Below are 12,262 nucleotides of genomic sequence, written 5' to 3' on the forward strand. Positions count from 1 at the left end.
GATGTTTCAAAACATAATTCAATAAAACAAATACATATTATGCCTCAAACAACTAGAAAGCGTTGCATTATTATTCAAATATCATGTTTAATTAACTCCTAAGTAATAGACTGTGAGAATGTTGTACCTTAATGATGTACCTGAATCATTACTAGGAATCAAATGTCAAATTCAAAACTGTTATGAGTAAAATCATCATTAGAAAGACTCAACGATAATGAAAAAAGAGGGAGAAATGAGTGTGAAATACTAACACCAAATGTCTGGAGGCAGAATTTTTGTTTGTGGAAGACTGAGTGAGGAGATAGATGCACCCAATCAAAACCTGTTTTGGAAGACAAGACAGAGTATGAAAAATGTTTATAAAAAAAAAAAAAAAAGAAGAAGAAGAAGAGAGAAAATGGAAGAAGGACAGGCAGCAAAAGAATTATTGGATAGACAGAAAATAAGAGAGAATGAGACATGTGCATATGGCTCTTTTTTCTGTCCTCTGTGTTCCTAAATAATTTACAATGTAAGTGGCATATAGGCCACATTAGCAGGTGAGAATGGGCCTTCTGATGATAGAGATGAAGGATTTGGGGGCTAATGCATTGTTTTGCTTTTTGTTTTTGTTTTTGCTTTTTAATTCATACCTGAAAGCCTTGAATCCTTGCTAAATATTCCAGTTGTTTTGAAGGTTGTACTGGAGAACAAGGGGGAGTAGGAGAACTTCCTTTTAAACCTATGGCTTCAGCTGTAGGAGATGTTCCATTCATAAGGAGTTCCCTGGCAATTGTGGCTGAACTATTCGATGTGGGAGATATACTGAAGAAAGAGCTTGAAGGTTGGTTCATATCTTTGGGTGACAAATAGCCTAGAGTAGTGCCAGAGATTACTTTGTGGCGGCTGGCTTCCATCTCTTGATAAACATCGGGAGACAAATGAAGAATTCCTTTCGGAGCTATAAATAAAATGAAGGAACACTGTTAATACACTTAAAATAACTGAAAACAAATATGTTATAGCATTATTAGCTCAATGGCTTCCCTTAATGTAGTAACAAAGAAACAAGAAGCACTGCCAATCAAGTATCTTCCTCATGCCTGCGGAGACAACTGTAGCTTCTATTTAGAAGTGAATAAAGTATGTTTCAATATTCCTAAAATCAGAAGTTTAAAAAAATCCAAAAAAGTGGTTTCAGAGGAATTATGTGTGGTAGGAAAGTCATGGAAAAAATAAGGGAAATTGATGTATGGAAATACAGTGAGGGAGAAGATTGAAAATATGGAATATCTTTATCCTGAAGATCAATATTTTATGTCTCATTAATAGAAAGTAACCACCCCATATGTAGCAACTGAGACACAGAAAATAAAATGAAGGCAGTACCAGTTCAAACATTTTCAGAGACACAAACCTATATATTCAATGGCCTACTGGTCCTCTCCTTTCCACAAGGATATCCCACAGAATATTTTAACTCATGAACATGTCAGAAAGGGCATCCTCTTCCCCAAACCGACATGGTCCCTATCTTGCTTAGCTAATTATGTCACCACCATCTATCTGGATACTGCCCAACTTATACTCCTGGCGATCATCTCTGATTCACCCATAACTAAGTAGTTATAGTACCCATTCCAACATCTCTAGAATTTGCCCTTCATCATCTGGTATATTTGTTCAAGCCAGGCCATGGACAGGTACTGCAAGCAAAAGGAGTGAGACTGGTGCTATGTCATCAATTGGTGGAGCTTTAAACACATCAGAGGCACCCTTTCCTTTGACTATCATTTATCTCAGAGATGTTTCAAGCCATATTTCACACTGCTTGTTCTGATTAGATATTAACAACTCTCAAATCATATTATCTTTTAAAATTAATGAAAAGTCATCCCTTGGAGAATGTGCCTTGGGAGATACAGCTTAATGCCCTTGCTTTCACACCCACCCCACCCTCCTGCCACTAGCTTTCTAATTGGAACCTCCTATGTTTCACACAGGGGCTACAGTAACAATCACTGAAAGGTTTCCCTGCTGCTAGTCTCCACAGCATTCATTTTGCAAAATGTGTTCTACAACGAGTCTGCAAAAAAGGGTTCCATGATAAATAAATTTGGAAAATAATGCAAATCCATTCTCTCTTCCTCTCTATTGTGTGTGGGTGCGCACAAACTCTTCAGGGAGACTAAAAATGCATATTAGCATAGTAAAGAATCACAGAAGCTCAGAACAGAAACTTTCAACTTGGTTTATCCCAGAATTTCCAAGCTAATTTTATATCCATGCTTTCCTCATAAAATTCAAAGCAGCAAACATATGGGAAATCCTGTAAGGCCAGATCATTCTCCTCTAATTCCCAAAGGCCTTTTTTTTAATATATATATTTGTTCTAATTAGTTGTACATGACAGTAGAATGCATTTTGACACATCATACATAAATGGAGTTTAACTTCTCATTCTGCTGGTTGCACATGATGTATAATCACACCGGTTATATAATCATATATATTAATAGGGTAATGTCTGATTCATTCTACTATCCTTCCTACCCCCAGACCCCCTCCCCTCCCTTCATTCCCTTCTGTCTAATCCAAAGTACTTCTATTCTTCCCTAGCCTACCCCACCTTATTGTGAATTCACTTCCACATATCAGAAAAAATTTCAGCCTTTGGTTTTGGGGGATGGGCTTATTTTGTTTAGCATGATATTCTTCAGTTCCATCCATTTGCCTGCAAATGCCTAATTTCATTCTTTCTTTTTTTTATTTATTTATTTTTTTTAATTTTAATTAAAAATCATAAATTTACATAGGGCAATGTTGTTTGATTCATTTTGTTATTTTTTTCCCTTCCCTCCTCCCCTCCACCCCTCTTTTCCCTCTATACATTCCTTTCTTCCTCATTCTTACCACCTTCCTTATCCCTAACCCTAAACCTAACCCTAACCCCTCCTACCCTACCCTCCCCCCCCATATGTCCTCATCCGCTTATCAGCGAGATCATTTAAGTTGTGTATGTCCTCCTCGTTCAGTTGAGGTAATTCACATGTCTCTAGAAACTTGTTGATGTCTTCGAGGTTTTCTGTTTTGTTGGAGTATAGATTTTAAAATAGCTTCTAATTATGTTTTGTATTTCACTCGTGTCTGTTGTGATATTTCCTTGTTCATTCCGAATTTTAGTAACTTGAGTTTTCTTCCTTTTTCTCTTTGTTAGCGTGGCTAAGGGTTTATCAATTTTGTTTATTTTTTCAAGAACCAACTATTTATTTTGTTAATTTTTCCGATTCTTTCTTTTGTTTCAATTTCGTTGATTTCGGCTCTGATTTTAACTATTTCCTGTCTTCTACTACTTTTGGTATTGGTCTGCTCTTCTTTTTCTAGGGCTTTGAGCTGTAGTGTTAAGTCGTTTATTTGTTCATTTCTACTTCTTTTGTTGAATGCACCCCATGAAATAAATCTTCCTCTAAGTACTGCTTTCATAGTGTCCCAGAGATTTTGATATGATGTGTCTTTGTTCTCATTTACTTCTAAGAATTTTTTAATTTCCTTCCTGATGTCTTCTGTTATCCATTCATTGTATAATAGTGTATTATTTAATCTCCAAGTATTGGAGAAGTTTCTGTTTTTTATTCTATCATTTATTTCTAATTTCAGTCCATTATGATCTGATAGAGTACAAGGCAGTATCTCTATCTTCTTGTATTTGCTAACAGTAGCTTTGTGGCATAAAACATGGTCTATTTTAGAGAAGGATCCATGTGCTGCTGAGAAGAAAGTGTATTCGTTCTTTGTTGGATGGTATATTCTATATAAGTCGGTTAAGTCTTATTTGTTGATTATGTTGTTGAGACCTATGGTTTCTTTATTCAATTTTTGTTTGGACGATCTATCCAGCGGTGAGAGAGGTGTGTTAAAATCACCTAGTATTATTGTGTTGTGGTCTATTTGATTTCTGGAATTGAGAAGGATTTGTTTGATGTACATGGATGAGCCAATGTTTGGGGCATAGATATTTATGATTGTTATGTCTTGCTGATTTATGCTTCCCTTAAGCAGTATGTAATGTCCTTCTTTATCCCTTCTGACTAGTTTTGGCTTAAAGTCCACATTATCTGAAATGAGGATGGATATTCCAGCTTTTTTGCTGTGTCTGTGTGCATGGTATGTTTTTTCCCATCCTTTCACCTTTAGTCTACGGGTATCTCTTTCTATGAGATGGGTCTCTTGCAGGCAGCATATTCTTGGATTTTTCTTTTTAATCCAATCTGCCAGTCTATGTCTTTTGATTGATGAGTTCAGGCCATTAACATTCACAGTTATTATTGTGATATGATTTGTATTCCTAGTCATTGGACTCATTTTTGTTTTTTGACATGATTTGGTTTCTCCTTTATTTGGCTATTCCTTTAGGCTAGTTCCTCCCATTGCTGATTTACATCGTTGTTTTTCATCTCTTCCTCATGGAATATTTTGCTGAGAATGTTCTGTAATGCTGGCTTTCTTTAGTAAATTCCTTTAGCTTTTGTTTATCGTGGAAGGATTTTATCTCATCGTCAAATCTGAAAGTAAGTTTTGCTGGGTATAAAATTCTTGGTTGGCATCCATTTTCTTTCAGGGCTTGGTAAATGTTGTTCCAGGCCCTTCTAGCTTTTAGGGTCTGGATTGAAAAATCTGCTGATATTCCTATTGGTTTCCCCCTGAATGTAATCTGATTCTTTTCTCTTGCGGCCTTTAAAATTCTGTCTTTATTTTGAATGTTAGGCATTTTCATAATAATGTGCCTTGGTGTAGGTCTGTTGTAATTTTGCATATTTGGAGTCCTATAAGCCTCTTGTACTTGGTTTTCCATTTCATTCTTGAGATTTGGGAAATTTTCTGATATTATTTCATTGAATAGATTGTTCATTCCTTTGGTTTGTTTCTCTAAGCCTTCCTCAATCCCAATTATTCTTAAATTTGGCCTCTTCATGAATCCCATAATTCTTGTAGATTCTGTTCATGAGTTCTTACCATCTTCTCTGTTTGGTCAACCTTGTTTTCAAGATCAAATATTTTGTCTTCAATATCTGAGGTTCTGCCTTCCAGGTGATCTATCCTATTGTTTATGCTTTCTATGGCGTTTTTAACTTGGTTTATTGTTTCCTCATTTCAAGGATTTCCGTTTCTTTTTTTTTTTCAGTATCTCTCTTTATTGAAATGCTCTTTTGCTTCCGTTATTTGCTCTTTTAACTGTTGATTAGTGCATTCATTTAATGGCTGCATTTGTTCTTTCATCTCCTCGTTTGCTTCCCTGATTGTTTTAATTATGTACATTCTGAACTCCCTTTCGGACATTTCTTCTGCTGTGTTGTCATTGGGTTTTGTTGATATAGTATCTAGGTTTGTTTCGAATATTTTCTTCCCTTGTTTTCTCATATTGGTCAGATGTCAATGGGACTCTGTGATATTGTAGATTTCCTCTATTGGCTTATAATGACCCTGTAGATTTCCAGTGTATCACCTACCAGCCTTTAGTAGCCAGAAGTCTTGGATTAATTTGATAATGCAGTGCTTCCGAAGAACGCTGCCCCTAGCCCGCTACTGGTTCCAGTGAGAGCGACCTGGAGAGGTCTCTTGTTGCACAGCCCTGGTTCCAGAGGCTGGTTGTAGGTCGGAGGTCTCCACTGGCTTGGGGACTTGTGGCTGGCTCTGTGAAGACAGGCTCTCACTGGGCGGTTGGCCCGAGAAGCTAGCCTAGAGAGGCGCTTCCCGCCGAAGGGGGGCTGGGCTGCTTGGGGAAGTCCCTGGTGCCCTGTGCTGGTCACTGAAGCAACCTGCGGGTGGGCTAGAGCTGGCAGCGGGGCGGGCCGGAGCTGGCCGGGGCGGGCCGGAGCTGGCCGCGCTGCTTCTGTGCAGAAGGGTTCTCACTGGGGGGCCTGTTCCCAGAGGCTGGAGGATCTGTCCCTGTGGGTGGAGCCCACCGCCAGACTGCACAGAGCTGCTAGGGGAGACGCTATCTGCCCTGTCCCACTCTAATAAGCCACTTGAATCCGGGCCTGCCGCCCAGCTGAGCTTCGCTGGGTGGGGGAGACTCACCCCGTGGTTCTATTTTAGTCTGAGACTCTCAATGCCTCCCCTTCTTGAATCCTGGGTTCTTGGGCAACTGGAGTTGCAGTCACCCTCTAGTCCGCCATCTTGGATCGCCCCATGGAAAAAGCCTGCAGCTGGAGGGGGACAATGCTGCCTGGAGAGGTCTCTGGCTGCCCAGCCCTGGTCCCAGAAGCCGCTTGTGTATCGGATGTCTCCGCTGGCTTGGGGACCCGTGGTTCGCTCTGCGTCAGGAGGCTCTCACTGGGCGGTCTGCCCCGGGAAGCTAGCCTAGAGAGGCGCTTCCTGCCGGAGGGGGCTGGGCTGCTTGGGGGAGTCCCTGGCGCCCTGTGCTGGTCTCTGAAGCAACCTGCGGGCGGGCCGGAGCTGGCAGCGGGGCGGGCCAGAGCTGGCCATGCTGCTTCTGTCTAATTTCATTCTTTCCAATGGCCTTTGTTTTGCTTAAACTTGTGTGCTGTTAAACCTCTTTGGTGATGTTTTCAGTTCAGTTATTTAGTCTTCACCTCCATGATTTCCATTTGGTACTTTTTAAAGTTTGAAATTCTCAGCGGCAATTAGCACTTTGTTCATGAATTATTCTCTTGACTTCAGAGAGCATCTTAGAGAGGGTCATTTTGAATTCTGTATCAGGTAAATCACATATCTCCATTTCATTAGCATCAGTTTCTGGAGATTTATCTCATTCTTTTGTTTGGAAAATATCTGTTTCATTTTCCTTCCTTCTCTTTGTTGGTGCCTGCACATTTGGACAAAAGAGTCACCTCTCTTAGCCTTCAGAGACTGGCCATGTATTGGCAATACTCACTAATATCAGTCTGGTCAGAGACTCTCAGTGTCTCTTAAACTTCTGTGTTAATCTAACCTGCTTTTCATTGTTCTTCCACCCCCAGGTATCCAGTCTGCCATTCCCATCAGCACTCAAAGACAAGCAAGACTGGGCCAATTTCTCCAGGTTGCCCCCATATAAACTGAGTCATTGGACATATGGTGCACCTCTTTATCTCCCGAAGAAGAAGCTGGGCACTGGAGTTTTTCAGCTGTTAGCTCTGTGCAGGGCTGGGGGTGGAGGAGTAGGTATGGTGACCACCTGTTCTCACTGTTCCCAGGTGGCTAGAGTATGCCATGTCCCATCAGTACCCTGAGACAGGCTAAACAGAAGCCAGTCTTCTGGGTAGCCCTCAGAAAAGTTGAAGCACTGGATGCCTGATGCATCTTCTTCCTTTCTCAGGAGCACCTTAGAGCTTGTGTGTATGCTGGGGGTGTGGGGGGCTGTCTTGATTGTATGGCACTGTGCCAGAGACTGAGATTTTTGGTATAAGGATATTTTCCTTATACCAGTTTTCCTTTCCTATCAATGTAGCTGGTATCATGCTTGCCTGGGGTGCAGGAGCTTCTTACAAAGGGAATATGCCCATGAATTATTGTCAAACTCGTGTGTTCATGGGGTAAGGAGGGACCAGGGCTTTGTATCCACCATTTTGCCAAGGCTAGACCATTCTCTTATTTAAAAGCCTTTTCATTAGTTCCCTATCACTTACATTACAGACTCTAAACTCCTTAAGATGACACAGGAAACCCTTAATAATCTGGCTCCTCTTTGATTCATCATCCTCATCTACTAAATCCTTCATGAAGACCCCATGCTCCAGTCATATACACTTCTTCTGATACTCTAGGCTGATCTCAACATGCCTTCATTTCTATTGCTCAGTTACAAGTACATATATACACAAACATGCATGTATGCACAAGATGCATTCTCTGTTCCCTCTCTCCCTCATGCCACCACCCCCAGTTCAGCTGCCACTATGTCCCACATACTGTGCCAACCAATAACAACCTGGCCTCAAGTCAAGTTCTGCCTACTGGGCAGGACAATAAAAACAGGTAACAATGTAGTAGGTGCCTTCCCTAGAGAGTGCATAGCAGAAAGGAGAAACAACAGGAGCTCAGGAAAGGCTTCCTAGAGATGACACTGACAGTAAATTTCAAAAGGTAAAAAGAACTATCCAAAAAGGAAGAGAACTGAAAACAAGGGACAGCTTGAGCAAAGGAAGGGAATAGGAGGATTTGTATTCCAAGAAATCCTGGGCAGTTCCTCACCACTAGAGGTTGAAGAGGAAGCTGGGAATAGTAAAAGACGAAGATAGAGGTAGCAGGGGCTAAGTTCCAAGGGACCTTATCCTGATGGCATTAAAGCATAAAAAAGCTTTGTGTTTTAATAGTTAAACAGCATAAAATAATGCATAATCCTATTTTATACATTGAGTTTATACCTTTGTTTAGTTTTCAAATTCTGTTCATTTAAGTTTTCATTTCTTAAAATTAGAAATAAACTTTTTTTAACCATATTTTTACTGGTGCATAATTATACATTATAGCGGTTTTTGTTGTTGCATATTCATACATGCATACACTATAATATAATATGTTATCATTCCCCACTATCTCCCTTTACCTCTCCTCTTTACTCCCCCTGGTCCCTTTCCTCTACTTCACTGGTTTCCCTTCCATTTTCCTAAGATTCCCCATCACTACTTTTCTTTTCCTTTTTCCTCTCTAGTTTCCACAAGAGAGAAAATAAACAACTCCTGACTTTGAGTTTGGCTTATTTCACTTAACACAATGCACTCAAGTTCCATTCACTTTCCTGCAAATAATTTCATCATTCTTTATGGCTGAATAAAACTCCACTGTGTATATATACCACATTTTCTTTGTTCATTCATCCACTGATGAACACCTAGGCTGGTTCCATAACTTAGTTATTGTGAATTGTACTATTATAAACATAAGTATGTATATATCACTATAGTATGGCTTTAATTCATTAGGACAGACACCAAAGAATGGTATAGCTGGGTCATATAACAGTTCCATTCCTAGTCTTTTGAGGAAACTCCATGCTGATTCCATAGTTGCACTAATGTATAATCCTAGCAACTGTGTAAAAGTGTTCCCTTTTCCTCACATCCTCACCAGCATTTATTATTGTCTGTACTCTTGATGGTTGCCATTCTAACTGAAGTGAGATGAAATCTCGAGTAGTTTTGATTTGCATTTCCATAATTTCTAAAGTTGCTGAACATTTTTTTCATGCATTTGTTGTCATTTGAATTTCTTCTTTTGAGAAGTACCTGTTCATTTGCCCATTTATTGATTGTTATTATTATTACTATTATTTTTTTGGCAGTGGTGTTTTGTGAGTTCTTTATGTATTCTGGATATTAATCCCCAGATAGATGAGCAGCTAGCAGATTTTCTCCCATTATGTAGACTCTCTATTCATGCTCTTCATTGTTTCCTTTGTTGTGCAGAAGCTTTTTAATTTGATGGCTTCCATTTAGAATTCTTGGGGTTTTTTCCCCCTTTAACAACATTTACTTTTTTAAAAAATTATTTTTAGATACACATGACAGTGTATTTTGACATTTTAATACAAACATAGAATATATCCTGTTCTAATTAGGATCCCCATCTTGTGGTTGTACATGATGGTTGTACATTGTGCTGTATTCATATATGTACATAGAAAAGTTCTGTCAGATTCATTCCACTGTCTTTCCTATTCCCATCTCCACTCCCTTCCCATCATTCCCCTTTGTCTAATCCAATGAAATTCTATTCTTCCCCCACCCTGCCACCTTCTTGCATGTTAGCATCCACATATCAGAGAGAACATTTGAACTTCGGGTTTTTTGGGGTTGGCTTATTTCACTTAGCCTAATAGTCTCCATCCATTTTCTGGCAAATGCCATTAAGTCATTCTTTTTATGGCTAAATAACAGTCTACTGTGTATATATACCATTTTTTTTTTTTATTCTTTTCACCTGTTGAAGGGCACTAGGTTGGTTCCATAGCTTGGCTGTTGTGAATTGAGCTGCTACAAACATTGATGTGGATGCATCACTGTAGTATGCTGATTTTAACTCCTTTGGACATATACCAAGGAGTATTATACCTGGGTCAAATTATGGTTCCTTTTCTAGTTTTTGAGGAAACCCCATACTGCTTTCCAGAGTGGTTGCACTAATTTGTAATCCCACCAGCATTATGTAAGTATATCCTCACCAACATTTATTGTTATTTGCATTCTTGCTTATTGCCATTCTGACTGGAGTTAAGATGAAATCTCAGTGTAGTTTCAATTTGCATTTCTCTAATTGATAGAGATGTTGAACATTTTTTCATATATTTGTTGACCATTAGTATTTCTTCTTCTGTGAAGTGTCCGTTCAGTTCCTTTGCCCATTTACTGACTGGGCTATTTGCTTTTTGGGGGTTAAGTTTTTGAGCTCTTTATATATCCTGGAGATTAATGCTCTATCTGAGGTGTAGGTGGCAAAGATTTTCTCCCATTCTGTAGGCTCTCTCCTCACGCCCTTGTTTCCTTTGCTGTTAAGAAGCTTTACAATTTGATACATCCCATCTGCTGATTAATTATTTTTGTGGTGCTGAGGATCGAACCCAGTGCTCCACCCATGTGAGGCAGGCACTCTACCTCATCTGCTGATTCTTGATTTTACTTCTTGCCCTTCAGGAGTCTTGTTGAGAAATTCTGTTCCTAAGCAGACATGATGGAGTACTGGGCCTACACTTTTTTCTAGTGGACACAGGGTTACTGCTGTAATGACAGGATCTTTGATCCATTTTGAGTTGAATTTTGTGCAGGGTGAGAGATAGGGGTTAAACTTCATTCTGCTACATATGGATTCCTAGGTTTCCCAGCACCATTTGTTGAAGAGACCATCTTTTCACCAACTTCTGTTTATGGCACCTTTGTCTATCTAGTATGATTCTTGGTTTTATTTCTTGAGCTTCAGAAATCTTATTAAAACAGTACCTGCACCAATATGTTGGAGTGTTGCCCCTATGTTTTTTTCTAGAAGTTGCAAGATTTCTGGTCTTATTACTAAGTCTTTGATCCATTTTGATTTGACTTCCATGCAGGGCGAGAGATAAGAATCTAGAAACTACTTCTACATATGGATATTCTGTTTTTCCAGCACCATTTTTTTAAAAGGCTATCTTTTCGCTAACATATGCTTTCGGTATCTTTGTCAAGGGTCAGATATCTATATCTATGTGGATTTGTCTGTGTATCCTATTCTGTTCCATTGGTCTTATGTCTGTTTTGATGCCAGTACCATGCTGTTTTTGTTACTATAGTTCTGTAGTATAATTTGAGATCAGGTACTGTGATGCCTCCAGCATCACACAACTTGTTCAGGATTCTTTTGATTACTCTGCATCTTTTATTCTTCCAAATATGTTTTAGGAATATTTTCTCTAATCTTGTGAAGATTATCATTGTTTTTTTGATGGGGATTACATTATATCTAATAAAACTTTTGTTTAACATAATCATTTTAGCAATATTAATTTTGACTAGCCATGAACAAGGAAGGTTTTTTTCATTTTCTAATGTCTTCTTCAACTTCTTTCCTTGGTGTTCCATAATTTTCACTGTAGAAAATTTTACACCTCCTTGGTTAGGTTTACTCCCAGGTATATTCTTTTTCTTGAGGCTATTGTGAATAGGAGTGTTTTCCTGATTACTTTCTCGGCAGATCCATTATTGGTATATAGGAAAGTTACTAATTTTTCTATGCTGATATTGTATCCAGGTACTTTTATGAATTTATAATAGGATCTTTTACGTATAGGATCAAATCATTTGCAAACCAATACTCTTGATTTCTTTTACTATTTGTACCCCTTCAATTTCTTTCTCTTGTCTGATTTCAAGAGAACTATAATGAAGAGGACTGATGAGAGTGGATACCCTTGTCTTGTTCCTGATTTTAGAGGAAATGATTTCAGTTTTTTTCCATTCCATATATTGCTTGCTTTGTTTATCACATACATCCTTTTGACTTTGAGGTAATTCTATCCCTAACTTCTTCAGTGTTTTTAACATGGATGGGTGCTGGATTTTGTTGAAGTCTTTTTCTGTATCTATGGAAATGATCATGTGATTTTTATCTTTGATTCTATTTATGTGATGAATTATATTTATTGATTTGTGTATGTCAAACCAACCTTGTATCTCTCAGATGAAATCAACATGATCATGATGTTCAATCTACTTAATGTACTTTTCACTGTGGGTTGCTAATATTTTATTAAGGATTTTTGTGTCAATGTTTATCAGAGATAATGGTCTCTAGTTTTCTTTCCTTAATGTGT

At 38.7% G+C, this 12,262-nt stretch overlaps 1 protein-coding gene across 16 annotated transcripts in view; it reads right to left on the reverse strand.

Annotated features, from left to right (window-relative positions):
• Positions 1-12,262, reverse strand: part of STAU2 (staufen double-stranded RNA binding protein 2) — a 344,586-nt gene that overhangs the window by 117,091 nt on the left and 215,233 nt on the right. For all 16 annotated transcript variants that reach the window (XR_013763894.1, XM_079140529.1, XM_079140527.1 and 13 more), the window contains one exon: positions 636-943. Coding sequence is in view for 15 of the 16 variants with exons in the window: in XM_079140529.1 (XP_078996655.1) it covers positions 636-943 (308 nt within the window). In the remaining variant the exon portion in view is untranslated. The remainder of the gene's footprint in view (positions 1-635; positions 944-12,262) is intronic.

This window comes from Sciurus vulgaris, assembly GCF_902686455.1.
Source record: "Sciurus vulgaris genome assembly, chromosome: 1".
NCBI lineage: Eukaryota > Metazoa > Chordata > Mammalia > Rodentia > Sciuridae > Sciurus > Sciurus vulgaris.